Genomic DNA, 16,471 nt, shown 5'->3' on the forward strand with positions numbered 1-16,471 from the left:
GGCAAAAAGAGAGGTCGTCAAATTTATGATGTGTTGCCCCCCAACGACAGCTGAAAAACACGTATAGAAATTGTGATTTTTTTCTGAATTAATTTCATTGTTGGTATAAGCGTGCATATGGGAGGTGTCATCGCCCCCTTAATATGGAAATTGGGAAAGGCAACCTGGAAAAATATTACGGACGCCACTTTGTATTCCTAAAATAGTTATAAACCTTTTCATGACCTATGAGAAGCTACACCGTAAGGGAGAACCATATTGGTTTAGCTGTAAGCAAAATTCTTTCGTAAACACAAACAGAGACAGATAGACATCCTGTTACTTGTATGTAGGGATAAAAAAGCTTTAGGAAGCAGATTAATTTAGATAGTGAGTGAGATATACCAAGACTTGTAGAGCTGCTATGCATATAAACAAGGATGACAACATCCATAAAAGCGAAGCACTGAAACGGTAGGACAAACGGACATTAACACTTGTATAGTGTCTGAACTGAATAATCAGAATATAAAAGTATCGAAAGAGTCGAAGCAAAATTGTAAATAAATTTGTTGAAAAACTGCTTGATACATGATAATGTTTATGGACATACTTACATTTTTAGGACTTGATTATAGAGTTGCTTCGCTTATACTATTGTTCGTCGTTGTCCCAGGAATTAATACACCAAAAATCAGATCAAACGGATAATTAGATCATATAAAAATATAAAAAAGTAGAAAAATCAACATGGTTAAAAATGGACATACGGACATTCTGGTAATGATTATAGAGTTACTACGCTTTCTAAATCGTACCTAACTACTACAGGAATCATCATGAAAAGTTTGAAATCGATAGGACAATTCTAACATGCCTAAATTAACGAATAAAAGCTATCTATCTCGGACAGACGGACCGACCCTAATTATAGAAAAGCTTCGCTTTTAAAAAGATTAAATCAACATTATTTTCTTAATTATAATTACAATATATTGATACAGTATTAGAATGTTAACATTTTACATTAAGTTTTTTTTACATACTATAATATATGATACATTATTTTAGGAATTCACACTGTTATTTTAAAAACTATAAAGGGACTGTAAAATATTTTTTTCAAAGGACAATCCATAATTTTAGTATTGAAGAAGGAGGGCAATACTGCCGCAACTGATTTCAGTGGCCAGCCTTTAGCCAAATTACTATGATAAAAAATAATCTGGTTCATTGTTCATTAAATGTTTGAAATTTGTGTTTGAATATTTGAATTGTGTATGTAAACTATGGCTTTGCTTTTGGATAGTTATACTATTCATGTTATTGAGTGGTTTGAAAGTTCCAAATAAGGATAGTATCATCAGATGAACCAGATATTATCTGTGTATTATCAAACTGTAAACAAATCACACTGCGTATATGTTCCTTCAATGTTCTGATACACACTTCATCACTTGCATTGTTTGTATCTAGAGCAGCTTCAAGATCCCAGATTTTTATAGTTGTATCCATAGATGCAGAAACTATTCTTCTGGCATCAAATCTGACACAATAGACCCAGAGATTATGACCTTCCAATTTCCTAATGCACTGACCTGTCTGAATATCCCAGATTATTATTGTTTTATCATCACTTCCAGATACAACCACATTATCCTTAAGTTGAAGAGTACGTACATGCGCCGTGTGCGTAGTCATTGTCTTCAGTGATTGTAATGTTTTAGTTGACCAAACTTGAATATTTTCTCTACATCCATTTACTATGTGTTTTTCATCAAAGTCAACACATTTGTAAGGATGACCTAATTGTAACACTTTAGTCAATTTAACATCAATGGGACTATTAATTCTCCACACAGATAATTGTCCTCTCAAGTCACAATGGGTTCCGATAACTAACATATCATTAAAGTTACATTTAAGACACTCCACTTCACTATCAAATTTTAAAGTGTTTAATAGTTTATATGTATAATTCTGCCATATTCTTACAGTTCCATCATTAGAGCCACTCAATAATATATTTTGATCAAATTGTAAACAGTTAACTCTTTTAGAGTGAGCTTCAAAACTATATGCAAGTTTAAGTGTTGGTTTGTTGTAAATATTAATTGAACCCTTCCATAGTCCTGCAACAATCTTCTCATCATCATATTGTAAACAACAAACAACACCACCAGTCTCTATTTTTTGTAGCTTATAACTACCTCTCTCCAAGCTGTGGTTAGCTTGGTCAGTATTGGTCAAGCTGGGTGTATGGATGTCTTTCTTTCGGTTGTGATCTGTGAAAGTGAAGCCCTGGTTTCTGTTAACCTTCTCCATATTCTTCGAGCCAGGTCTGATGGTATTCTCCATATTCTTATTGACAGGGTTACTTGTGTTCTTTAATTTCTCTTTACTCAAGCCAGGATGAAAATAAAGACTTCTATCAAAGCCACGATTACTAATTTCAATGCTCTGTTTATGTCCATCCTTATGGGGGAATTGATTCACTACTTTGTTAACATCTTCCAACAACAACTGTAAGTCATTTTTACGGGCATCCTCCATAAATACCCTGACTAAAGCCTGAATAAACCAACTTCCATACCAGGAGTCTCTGTGTGCTTTATATCCAGGTATTGTTGAGTATGCTATCAGCATGTCCTTCCATATTGGATCTCTGGTTGGGTTCATATTTGATTGTACATGTTTGAAATCATCTGTCAAAACCATCCTTGCTATACCAACATCTATTTTTTCTCCTCTACATGCCTGGAACACAATAAACTTTGGCTTATCTTTCAGCTCTATGCAAGTAAATTTACCCAAGATATCTTCTGTTGCTAAAGATTTCCCATCATGACATAAGATTACATCTTTTTCTCCATGTGACATAATGAAAACCATGAGCATATCTGTTATTGGTAACAATGGGTTCTTCACAACAGAATCTAATGTTGTTAATATTTGCTTTGCACTAAGATCCTGGTAAGTCTCTACTTTAAAATCCAATTGTTTACATAGTTCCTTTAGATTTTTAACATCCACATTGCTACCATATCTTTGGGAGTCCCTATTAGGGAAATTTTCAATGTTAATTATTACAGCTAATCCTCTTGGGGAAGTCGCCATTTGATAAATACCCCTTTTTTTATCTTTACCAGGTTTTGTTGCCTCCCTGACTCTGATATCTAGTGGTTTTAAAGTATCATCATCTTGTGTTATCTCCTCTGCAATTCTTGAAATTCTGTCTGTAGCCATTGTTCTATTTCTGTCTCCTCTAGAATAAACAATAATCATGTTATATTTCAAGCAATTCTTTTACTGTTATGACTTTACTGTTCTATGATAATTGTGTATTTGTATGGGTATTGGGTATGTGTGTTTATATTCTTTTGGGGATTCGTCAACCAATCAATGCTCATTAGTGCAAGGATGACAACATCCATAAAAGCTAAGCTCAAGAAATGGTAAAATATAAGTATTCCAAAAATAATATGAATAGGATAATTATATCACATAAAAAAACCTGATGTTTAAAAGGTTTTAAATCAACAAGTCCTTACTGGACGTATGGATATTCTTGTAACAATTATAGATATGCTACGCTTCATAAATTGTAAGTAACTAATAGAGGAATAAACATGCCAAGTTTAAAATCTATAGGACAATTCTTTAAATAAAGAGAAGGACGGACGAACCGACCCTAATTATAAATAAAACAAGGATGACAACATCCATAAAGCAAAGTTCTAAAATCAGAAGGAAGGACAAACGAACAATAACTCTTGTAGAACCTAAAAAGCAGAACATTATTTTGAAACTAAACGAAATTGCACATAAATTTGTTGCAAAATTGCAAAAGATACAGTGTGTTTTTTTATGAGAACTTTTTTGAAAGCAATTTTACCCCACCTATAGTTATCAGAATTTAAACTGTTTTCAAACTATTTTTGAAAGGTATATCAAAAATATACTTTGACACCTGTAGAATCATACTGCAAAGCCAAAAATGAGAACAATTGCCCACATCAATTTTTATTAGGATTTTAAAGTTTATTTTTTACTATGGATTAAATAATTTTTATTGAATCGTGATGTTTCTTTCCTTTGTAGGTAAAATACTCAGCTTTTAGAGTGTCTTGCTTCATAAATATTGTATGCTAGTATACAGTAAAGTTAGGTCTTTTGATTTTATCTATCAATACTAATTAAAAATTAATTCTTTACAATATATCAATGAATTAACATAAAAATGTTTCATGTCTATTATACATTAAAACACATAAAAATTGGCTGTAAAGGGTTAAATAAATTAAGATGACAACAAATGTTTATGCAATACAACAAATTTATTTTTGTCACATATACAAATATGATATAAAATAAGATAAAATATTTTTTAAAAGTATGTATCTTTTATGAGTAGGGTTTTCATTCTTTTCATTTTTATTAAATAAAATTATTTAACTACGTTTGAAATAAGTCACTTTGTGAAAACACTCTTTCAGAAATTATAAAGAATTGAAATGAAAGAAGATTTCTTATTGGTTTAAATTCAGCATTATGTTTTTTATTGTATTATGTCAGATTTTTCAATGAAATTAATTGTTTTAGAAAAATAAATTATTTCCATTTAACAGAGTAATGTTTTTTTTATTGTATCAGTATAAAGTGAATTATATAAAATTGTCCACTAAGTTACAATATTACACGAAGTAAAAAAAGACCTTTTGATCTGGTAAAAATGACCAGAGCAACAGTAAAAATTAATTTTTGAATCCCCCCAAAAAAGTTTATAGGGGACTTAATTCAAATTTGGGCTCTGCAGTCTGATTCTATAGGTGTCCTAGTATATTTTTGACCCCCTATTCAAAAATAGTTTAAAAACAGTTTAATGATTAATATCTTATTTTCTTCGTTTTTTATTGCAATTAATAGAACACCAAAAAATATTTCAGTTTTTAATTAAAAAGTACAGTAAAATCTAAAATTCTTACTTTTAACATCCAACTAAACTCAAGACTGAAGAGGGTGCAATGTCCACTGAAATATATTTCAATAAAAAATAACTAAGAAGTATCAAAGACTTTATCACTCAGTGAATTTATCATTTTTCTTGTGCCTAAATCTTCTACCCTTTGCAAGATAAAAATTGGATTTTCTGTAGTCAACTTTGGGGGGCCAGTACTCCCTCCCTGGTTGAGATATGACCTTCAAATTTTGATATATTTTAGTACATGTCCCTAATAGTATCTGTATGCATTTTTAGCTCTATATCTCAACTTTGAAGTGTTCAGCAGCCATTCTTGCAAAAGGTTGAATATTTGAGCACAAGAAAAATGCACTAAAACCATTCTTAGATGTTGACACCTAAGTTTTGAATTTTAGATTTTACTTTACTTTTTAAATAAAAACTAAAATATTTTTTTGTTGTTCTATTAATTGCATTAAAAAACGAAGAAAATAAGCCATTAATCATTAAATTCTGATAACTATAAGTGGGGTAAAATTGCTTTCAAAAAAGTTCTCATAAAAAAACACACTGAATAAGATACAGTAAAAAGACATACTTTCATTTTTATAATTTGATTATAGAGTTGCCTTGCTTATAATACTTTACCCTGGTTTCCTAAGAATCATTATTCAAAAAAAATCAGATTATTAGAATAAAAAATGTTGTCTGCATGTTTTAATGGACATACGGACTTTTTGATAACGATTATATAGTTGCCGACCGGACCTACCCTAATTATAGAAAAGCTTCACTTAAAGCCTACACGAGCACAGAACATCCTCCCTTATTTTGAAGTAAATTGAAAATTAAGGAAGGATTTTTCTTATTTTAATGGTTATCTCCCCCGCCCCACCCCTCCTCAAAATATTATCCTAAAAAATTTACATATTGAAGAGTAATAAAAATGGGAGGGGAGGGGGTATAAGCCTCTTTACTCAGGGTTTCATTGAAATAGAAACAAAATGATATTTACAAATCTAATGATAGTTTTACCTGGCTTGACTTCTGAAATCCAATGACACTTTTTAGTACAATTTTAGATATCTGAAATTTAAATCAAATGAATTAAACAGAGCTTTTTTTATATAATACATCCATAGCAAACAAGAACAGAGAGAGAGAGAGTGTTCAAATGTTTCAACCAATAATTTTAATGTGAAGAAGAGACAATTTTGTGTAACATCATTGAGTATGTACCTTAATTTATCGGCTATTGTCTTATCCCTTTAGATCCCTGAAACAAGGATATAATCACCCATAAAAGTAAAGTTATTCATTCTTACTAAGCCGGGCGAATAGGCCTAATTTAAATCGGCCAATCTAAGCCTAAAACAGCCGCGGCTAGCCTCAATAAATTTCTTTTTAGCAGTTGTAAAACTCATTTATACAGCTCGGAAAAATTCGCTGCTGCAATTGGACGGCCTGGAGGAAGAATCCACCACACTTAGCCACAGCCAGCCTAAGTCACCCGCAGCTGCCGCTTCCAAACCCACAGTTGAATCCTTGTATTTAGCAGTACGGCTTTAAGCTCAACTGCCGAGCCCTGATATTAGTTAAATGATTTATAGACACCATACTGCAAGTTTTATTGTTCCAGAATTATGAAAAGGAAGCTACTTTAATGTTTAAAATATTTTTTAATTTAAAGGAAGCCTGCAAGAAATACACCGATCCAGCTGCTGAAAGACTGCCAAAAGTAGACCCAGTACCAAAAATTTGAAGCTTTCAGCTTTAATAACAAAAAAGTTGTAGGCATTTTAGAATGATATGATTTTATGTACAATGAAAATTTTGAAAGATTTTCATTGTACATGTTAGAAGTTAAGAAATTAAACTATGTAGCCTTGAAACAAATCTATAAGCTTATTTTCAACACTAATTTAGGTAGTCTATATTTTTACAATAAAAATACCCATTTTTATAGTCAAAATCATTTTAGATAATCGGTTTAACTTGCGTTGTACCAAAAGTACTCTATTTCCAGTCAATCAGCTTGACAACGAATCACAGCTGAGCTTGTATTAGTTTCATTTGTTTCCGCTATGATTTTATGCTTATGTTAAAATGCAAATTAAACCAATTTCTTTTCAGGATTTTGACTATTAAATGTGGTGTTTTTATCATATAAATACAATAAGTTACTGGCAACCTAAGATTTGGACAAAGATAAGGTTACAACTTTTTTGTCATTGAAGCTGAAGGCTTCAAATTTGGTGTATTAGACTTGTTAAAGCAGTTAAAGCGTTGTATTTCTTGCAGGCTTCCTTTAATATAAAGTGAGGGCAAACTGTGCATTTAACAAGGATGACAACATCCATAAAAGCGAAGCTCTGAAACTGTAGCACAAACGAACATTAACACTTGTATAGTGTCAAAACTGAATAAGCAGAATGTAAATGTATATGTTTTTTTAATAAGATTTGACGTACATTTGTTGCAAACGTGTTAAATATATTATAAAAGTGTAAAATTTATTATAAGGACATACTTACATTTTTAAGACTTGTTTATAACATTATACCTTGTTGTTATTGGAATCAGTATTCCAAAAATCATAGAAAAATTTGTTGTCAAAAGTAAACAATTTGCATATTTTAAATGGACATACATACTTTCGGGTAACGCTTCCTAAATTATACCTAACTATTTTAGGAATCTTCATGCAAAGTTTGAAATCTATAAGACAATTCTAACCTGTTTCAATAAACAAAAAGAGTTAACCGTTACGGATGGACGGTCAAACTGACTTACGGACGGACGAACGGACGGTCAAACGGACGGACCGACCCTAATAAAGAAAAGCCTCGCTTTTGAAAATACTAAGCATACCAATGGGTCACATGTCTTATGTTTTAGAAGATATGGGAGAAAAATTGTCGTCAATTTAGGTTGCTAACATGGACATCATTTATTGGACATTAAGTTTATCGAGTAGTAAGGGGAGGACCGTGACTCAACACGTAGCGCATCCGCTCGTCGTCGGGAAGGTGTTAGGTTCGAATCTCGGTCCGACACTGCGTCATAACTAAAGACGTTAAAAATGGTTTCCACTGCTACTATGTCAGATGCGCGACGTAAATAGTTAGAGTGGGGGGAATGCCTTGGCCCAAAACAGGCGCAACTCGTTACCATGCACAGTTAGGACTTCTCAGACAAAGGTCGTGCATCACAGAGATAATGTACTGTACTACGGGTATGAGGTGATGGACCAAGAGTCTGGCCTTGAGTTGACAAGTTGACTGTTAAGTCCAGGTGCAACTCACCCATACGACATTAGCAAGGGGAGGGGATGGGTTAAAGGTGATGGATTAGTGTGTTAAGGTTACTTAAGACAGCTACAAGTTTCACTTATTAGAGTACATAATAATCTAATGTAAGATCCAAGTAATGATAAATCCATTTTTTGTGCTATTTATAGAATTTTTAAATCAATAAAAATTTCATTCGGAATATTTTCCTCAATCACTGTCAGCTGCGCGGCATCTACAGCCAGCTGCAGCCATCACAAGCCACTCAAAGCTAATTTCAATAACCCAATTTCGCAGCCAAAAAAATTGTGAAGATTCAAGCAAGCTGGACGGCTGTTAGGAAGAATCAGCCAATATAATCCGCCAGCCTCCCCCGCCCCCCCCCCCCCTCCAATCACACCCTGTTTAAGCAACCCTCAGACGCAGTCGCAGGATAAAGGTGCGGCTTCTGACCCCCTGCTTTCTATCTTCATTTTCCAACTTACTGTTTTGTCCTTTATCTTTTTAAAAGTCTCTTAATCTTTACAAGTAATTTCAAATGAATTTCAAGTTTTTAAAATTCACGAAACCTTTTCATTTTATTTGTTTTAAAACATGGATGACAACATCAATGAAAGCGAAGCTCTAAAACGGAAGATAAAGAAATCATACAGAAGCGATTATAGAGTTGCTACGCTTTCTAAATCGAACCTAAATGTTACAGGAATCACCATGCAAAGTTTGAAGTCGATAGGACAATTCTAACATGATTAAATAAACAATAGATTTAAGTACGTACATACACTAATTATAGAAAAGCTTCGCGAAGCTCTTAATCGGTAGGACAAACAAACATTAATTCTTGTAGAGTGTCAGAGCTGAATAAGAAAATATAAATTATAAGTTTTAACTCAATATTTAGTAAATATGTTGCAAAACTGTTTTAAGGACATTTTTAGGACTTAATTACAGAAATGCTTCGCTTATAATATTTTACTTTGTTGTTCAAGGAATTAGTATTACAAAAATCAGATATAATAAGTTTCAAATTAACGTACGGACATTCTGGTAACGAGTATAGAGTTGCTACGCTTCTAAATTGCCCCTTACTTTTATAAAAATCATCATGCAAAGCAGGATAATTATAAAATATTCAAATTAACGAAAAAAACCTAACCGTTACGGACGGACATACAGGTGGACGAACGTACAAACCGACTCTAATTTTAGAAAAGTTTCGCTTTAAAAGATACTTTAATTAGTACCTTGAATCGCTAGATATTAAATTATAATTACCGCTCAACAAATTTATGGTATTATGTACATAACAAATGCCCTTTTTAAAAGCGAAGCTTTTCTATAATTATTAAAAGTGAAGCTTTTCTATAATTAGGGTCGGACCGTCCGAACGTCCGTCCGTCACAAACAGATAGCTTTTTTCGTTAATTTAGGCATGTTAGAATTGTCCTATCGATTTCAAACTTTGCATGGTGATTCCTTTAGTAGTTAGGTACGTAGCAACTCTATAATCATAACAAGAATATCTGTACGTCCATTTTAAACATGTTGATTTTTTTACTTTTTAACAACAAATTTTTATGTGATCTAATCATCCGATTGATCTGATTTTTGGTATGCTGATTCCTGGGACAACAAAGTATAATGTTATAAGCAAATCAACTCTATAGTGAAGTCCTAAAAATGTAAGTATGTCCATAAACATTATCCTGTATCAAGCAGTTTTTCAACAAATTTACTTACAATTTTGCTCCGATTCTTATACATTTATATTCTGATTATTCAGTTCTGACACTATATAAGTGTTAATGTCCGTTTGTTCAACCGTTTCAGTGCTTCGCTTTTATGGATGTTGTCATCCTTGTTTAAAGCTAATTTAGGCATGTTAGAATTTTCCCATCGATTAAAAAATGTGTATGATAATTCCTGTAACAGTGAGGTAAGATATGGAAGGCGTATCATCTCTATATTTGTTACAAGAAATTCCACGCGTCTTTTAAATTGTGCTATTTTTAAAAATTATTTTAACAATATTTTTTGTGTGATATTATTATTCTATTCATCTAATTTTTTAAACAATGATTCTTAAAAACAACATAATCTTATAGAGAGTCAGAGCTTAAATAGCAGAACATTAATTTGTATGTCCTAACAAAATTAAACATAAATTTGTTGCAAAATTGCATAAATACAGGATTCTGTATACGGACCTACTTTCATTTTTAGGATTTAATTATAGAGATGCTTTGCGTATGATATTAGACCTTGTTTTCCTAGGAATCAACACTCTAAAAATCAGATGAATAGGATAATCATGTCATTAAAAAAGTTAAAAATCAGCATGTTTAAGTAAACTAGAATACGCGTTTTCTGGTACGATTATAGAGCTGCTACGCTTCCTAAATCATACCTAACTGTAACAGGAATAATCATGCATAGTTTGAAATCGATAGGACAAATTTAAAATGTATGAATTAACATAAAACGCTATCCCTTACAGACATACGGACAGACCGACCCTTATAACAGAAAAGCTTCGCTTGTAACAAGATTAACAGGGATCTTAAGGGATAAGACAATGGACGATAAATTAATATACATCTCAAATTTTGATAAACAAGATTACCCATTCTGTAGATTAAAACTATTGGTTGAAAAGTATGGACACTCCAGTTTGAAAACAAACATTTAAAATTAAATACATGTATGACAACATCATTAAGTTATTTATTAAAGGCGATTTGAAAAATGGGACATTCATAAAACTTGAATTTAAAAATCAAAAATAAAGCTACTTTTCCACATAAATCCCTATGATCCGAAAATTGAATTTCATTACTATTACGAACAAAAATTTTGAAACACCAAGTATATGTGAAAAAAATAAAACCTGCTTCAAAACAGTTATTTACAAAAAAAAAGATCAGAGGTCTAACTGTGAGTATTGGTGCAAAAAATGGGAACAATTTTTAAATTGATTTGACGGGGCTGTTTATTTACGTCACAAGGGAGGGGAAAGAAAAGGGAAGGAGGAAAGAAACCCCCTAGAAAAGAGATGGGGGTATGACGTCACACGCCAAAACAATTTGAAATTTGTCCCCATTTTTTGCACTAAAACCCATTTCCCTCATAGCATTGCAGATGGACGGACAGTCAGACAAAATGAATTATGGAGTAGCTTCGCTGCAGTCCAATATCCCCTCCCATAATGTCTCAAAATGTTTATTTATCGAATCTAAGGCCCAGAGCAACAAAAAAGGAATTAATGGTATGATTCCGGTTTTTTTTTCTCGAACATTCTTTCTTTATGCTATAATATTATGACTTTTAGCAGCCACCTCAGCCGGGCAGCTTAAACAAGCCTCAATAAGCAGCCGCATGGCTCTCAAAGCCACCCAATCAGCCTCAGCCACCTTTCAGGCGCTGCGGTTTCCTAACAATTTGATTTTTACTTGTATATAGGATGTTTAATATTAGGTTATACAGATGCTTTGCTGTTAACACAGTAATCTATCCGATACGGACGTAAACTGACCCTAATTGTAGAAAAGCTTCACTTTTAAAACTAATGCAGATAAAAAATTATAAATTAATGCTTTTACACAAAGTGATAATTGGTGTGTGCATGGTACCCCCCCCCCCCGCCTTCCTTATTTTCAAATGATATAGGTTTATTACTTTAGGTCATGTTAAGGTTAGGTTGAGTTATATTAAGTACTGGGTAGCCGCGTAGGGTTAGGATTCCCTATAAACCCCCTTATTTACATATTAATTCTAAAATTAGTTGGGTGAGGGGGTATACGTGCTTAACTGGCACTTTGTATGTAAGCATTTATTAATTACTAGCGGTTTCGCCCCTAGCCTCTAGGGGCTTTGCCCAATGAGGTAATTTCATAAAAAAATTCTGTTGCTGCCAATTTATGTGAAGAAGTTTCCCCAGAAAACAATTTTTTTTTTTGGAAGGAAATTTTATTTTTGGGGGTTGGGGGTGTTCCATCCCCCTACCAAGAAAATAGCTTAAAACAACCACAGGACCAATAGGTATATACCCTGAAGAGTAGAATCCGATCGGTTTAGTAGTTACCGAGATCTTATAAGGGACGGACAGACAGACGGACAGACATCATGCTACTTTGTATTATAGATATACAAACGTATTCAAATAATGATAGTTTACGGGATGGACGTGATGCTTTTAACTGTAGAAAACAAACTGATATAAAAATTCAGCTGAAATTGAAAAGATAAAAAAATACCTAGCCTAGCTTTTAGTGTCGTAACTACTGTATAAAACATTTTTCAGTTTCAAGGACGTTCAACGGCTTTTCGGTTAAGAGCATTTCCAGTAATTCCGTTCAGTAATTGGTTACTTCCAGAATAGCTTCGAAACCGACTAATATCAGCTGGATTAGAGCCGGTTCTCAGGCATACTTGAAAATTATGCTTATCATCGGATTACAGACAATTTTCCACGAATATTGAAATAAAAATCATAAAACTGATTCCAGTTTTGTAAGCCCGGACTAGTACTAACAAAATTAGTTTAATCTCATATTTTTTTTTAATGTTAGAGTAATATAATAGAAGGGGAAGGTCTTCAATATCTGTATGTCCCCACCCAATAGACACTGTACAGAATATCAGAATATCATCCAATAGCGTCGTAAATAATAACACAGCCAAGCAGAAAAGAGCAGAAAGCAAATTGCTCGCACAATATTGGATCCAGGTAGTTTTATTTTAATGTCTGCAGAAAGCTGTCTATAATATGATGATATAAATAACTATTATACATACATGACAAACTGGTTATAAATGTTTGTCTGTCACAAAAGAAAATTTTGCATATATTAATCATTTTTTCTTGAAGCATTATAATTCTATTGTAACTAAAGGCATTTGAACTTTGAAGCATCGTGTTGAACCTGGAGGCATTGTGTTAAACAAGATCTTAGAAAATACAGGGTGTCCGTCGGAAACTTTTTTTATATGCTTATTACTCTCTTAATATTCGAGCTATCTTAGTAAAATAAAAAGAATTTATCAGTCTACTACAGACCATTTAATGATATAGTGATGAAAAATCCACAAAGTTAACAGAAAAAAAATCTATTAGGTAATACATAACAGGCTTATTTTAGTGAATATAAGACTAATCCACAAGATTAATATGCCTTAGTTAACTTTTAAAGCAGCTGGTGGTCAAACGGTAGATCACAAAGACTTACTCAAGACATTATAAGAACTGGCAATGTAGTCTAATTTAAAAATCTGGTATATTTCAAATTCTTGTGTGCATTTAAAGCGAGCTCACATGGCAAATTTCTAACGGCTGTCCATTTTTAGGTCGAGCCAGAACAGAAGGTTGCTTTCAGTCTACTGCGGCAGATATTATAAATAATCGGTCTGTTCTTTCTTTTTTCCAATCATTCAAAAACAAAACTTTTTTCAGACCGTCTATCTATAATGTCTGCCGGCTCTTAAGAGAAATCTAGGCTGGCACTATCCAATATACAGGTAGAGCTGCCATTTCTCTTTTACTGTACCTTAACCCTTAAAGTATATAAAATACGGGATGGGAAAACTAAGGCTGGTAGCTAGGATAAAGTTTTAGGTTTCAACTGATTTATTAAACATATTAATATTTAATTATTTCAGCAAACCAACATCAACCTGCCCCCTACTTCCACGACCTTGATACTTGCAGAAACAAATGCCCGGACAACCACAGTGGTAACCCGGGATACTGGAAGACCAGAGGCTGGAAAGAACAGGAAGCAGATTTGAAGAACACACTGTATAAACAGCAGGTACAAAATTTATTCCAGCAAAGTGCCTAGAAGTCTTTGTGTCTGTCTGTTAACAATATCTATCTTAGCCAACAATTTGACTTTGACAAATACTATGCTTATTTTTACATTTTGATCACTTATATTACACTTCAGATTCTTGAATATTGGGAATTTTTAGTTTGCCAAGTCAAGCTGGCTATATTGGCGTTCTTAGAAAGTCTGAGCGACCAGCCGTTTGGATCCTAACTCATCCTAAAGTTCACAAAGCAAATATTTTTTTCTGGGTTAGTCTAAATTCAATAAAATGAACCTCTTATGTACTACCTCGTAGATTTTTTCCTGTTTATCTTGTTGATTTTTCATCATTATTCCATAAAATGGTCAGTATTAGGCTGCCAAATACTTTTTATTTTACTAAAATAGCTCAAATATAATAAGCGTTTAAAAACAAACAGTTTCCGACGGACACCCTGTATATCCTGTTACTTAAGAATAGAGAAAAAAAAACAAATAGGAAAAGTCCATCAAATTATAATGTAGGAAAGGACAAACATAGGGTTGGACAAATGTAGGATCACAGAACAAATGTATGATTATAGGACAAACACAAGTTAGTACATATGCCAGGATAAAAAAAAATTATAGGATAGACGTTGGATGATTCAAAATTTAAATACAAACAAAAGTATGAAAGAAAAAAACAATTAGAAAAGGGCCAACGTTGGATAGGACAAATTCAGAATATGACAATACAGAGGTGGATTCTCACTGGTGAGGCAAAATTATTTTTGTAAAAAATCCTCCAAAATCACATAAAAATCGACAAAAATTAAAGAGAATCATAAAAAGGTATTGACATAAGATTTTGTTTAATTTTTGTAGATTTTTAAAGTGAATTGAAGTATTGTTCTCAAAAATAATTTTGCCTCACCAGCGAGGAGCAAACATATTTTTTTAAAGAATCCGACTCAGGATAAGACAAATGTAGAATAGGACACATAAAGTATAGGACAAATGCAGGAAAAGAAATACACAATATAGGACAAATTATGAATAAAACAAATGCAAAGTAGAACAAACATAGGACAGGACACTTGCAATACGGGATAGGTCAATTGCAGGAAATTAAAGATAGGTCAAACGCGGAATAGGACAAATTTAAAATAGGACAAAACAGGATAGGATAGGACACTAGCAATGAAGGAAATACCTACAACTATTGGTTAAAGGCCTCTAGGGACATTTTTTATAGAGGTGATATCTCTTGGGAGGGCGGTGTTACCCTCCTTAGAGATAGTTATTAACCTTCCCAGGAACTATGATAAGCTACACTGTAAAGGAGAGCCATATCAGTTCAGTGTTTTGCAAGATCCATCAGTACAGACATACATACAGATACACAGACACAGAACCTGTTACTTTTACATGAGGATTATACAAATACTGGATAGGACAATCGTAGAATTTAAAATTACATAATTAAAATATCTATGAAGAGTATTGTTCTTGTTGCAGCCAGGCCTAGCTCAGAAAACAACAAGGCAAATCAATTAAAGCCACGTCCTAACTTCATAAAAAAATAAGAGATAAAGAAAATATTATGCGTGATATATGCGTGATAGACGCATGATCAAATTTAAATAACTTTGCCCCTAGCCTATAGGGGAGAGGCACAGCGGCGGGGAGATAATAGTTTCGAATAATGGCTTAACACCGCGTCATAACTAAAGACGTTAAAAATGTTTCACACTACTACTAAGTCAGGTGCGCAACATTAATAGTTCGAGTAGGGGGGATGCCTTGGCCCAAAACAGGCGCATCTCATTACCATGCACAGTTGGAACTTCTCAAACAAAGGTTGTGCATTCAAAGTGTTGGTTGTCTGATGGTTGTTAATACCCCGGGTGTTTGGGCAGTAAAGGAAACAAGTGGCTCCCCTTGGTTATCCTGGGTTGTTGGACCATAGCGTCTGAGTGTCGTGGACAGCATCTCCGCCAGTATAAGGTCCTGCTCCTCCAGGTCTCCATCAAACTTTAACAGATAATAAAAGTGAGGGGAAATTGCAACCTAAATTTTCTCATGTCTACTTTTTAAATTTCAAATGGCTGTAATTTTCTTATTTTTGAAGGTAGAAGAAATTTATATTTCAAAATGTTTATTTTTTGAAAATTTTATATTAGAAATCTCAAAACATGATTTTTGGTTGCGGAAGCTGTACTTGTCAGCTGCCAGCCGCCACAGCCGGTAGTCGGCGGCTAAACGGCAGCCGATTTTTATGAAGAAATTTTTTTACTTCTTCAATATCCGGTCAACGGTCAACCTATGGATTTATTTTAGACCATCTTATAGGTTTTATTACATTAATATTTTAACACTCCTGCGTTTGTCCACTTCGACGTTTGGGACTCCTGCGTTTGTCCTGGAACCAAAATAAGGACCAATTGACAAAGGTT

General features: G+C 33.2%; 1 protein-coding gene across 1 annotated transcript; it reads right to left on the reverse strand.

Annotated features, from left to right (window-relative positions):
- Positions 1–1,064: 1,064 nt before the first annotated feature.
- LOC145335404 (uncharacterized) lies at positions 1,065–6,267 on the reverse strand. The gene is made up of 2 exons (XM_080181151.1): positions 5,975–6,267; positions 1,065–3,244 (listed from the first exon to the last, which is right to left on the reverse strand). The coding sequence occupies exon 2, from the start codon at positions 3,223–3,225 to the stop codon at positions 1,303–1,305; it is 1,923 nt and encodes a 640-aa protein (XP_080037277.1). The 5' UTR covers positions 3,226–3,244; positions 5,975–6,267; the 3' UTR covers positions 1,065–1,302.
- Between the last annotated feature and the right edge of the window lie 10,204 nt (positions 6,268–16,471).

This window comes from Acartia tonsa, chromosome 13 (genome assembly GCF_053477335.1).
Source record: "Acartia tonsa isolate MP-2025a chromosome 13, ASM5347733v1, whole genome shotgun sequence".
In the NCBI taxonomy this organism is placed as follows: domain Eukaryota; kingdom Metazoa; phylum Arthropoda; class Copepoda; order Calanoida; family Acartiidae; genus Acartia; species Acartia tonsa.

Excerpts from the sequence above, each read along its gene's own strand:
- LOC145335404 (XM_080181151.1), bottom strand. The coding sequence starts at position 3,225 with ATGGCTACAGACAGAATTTCAAGAATTGCAGAGGAGATAACACAAGAT.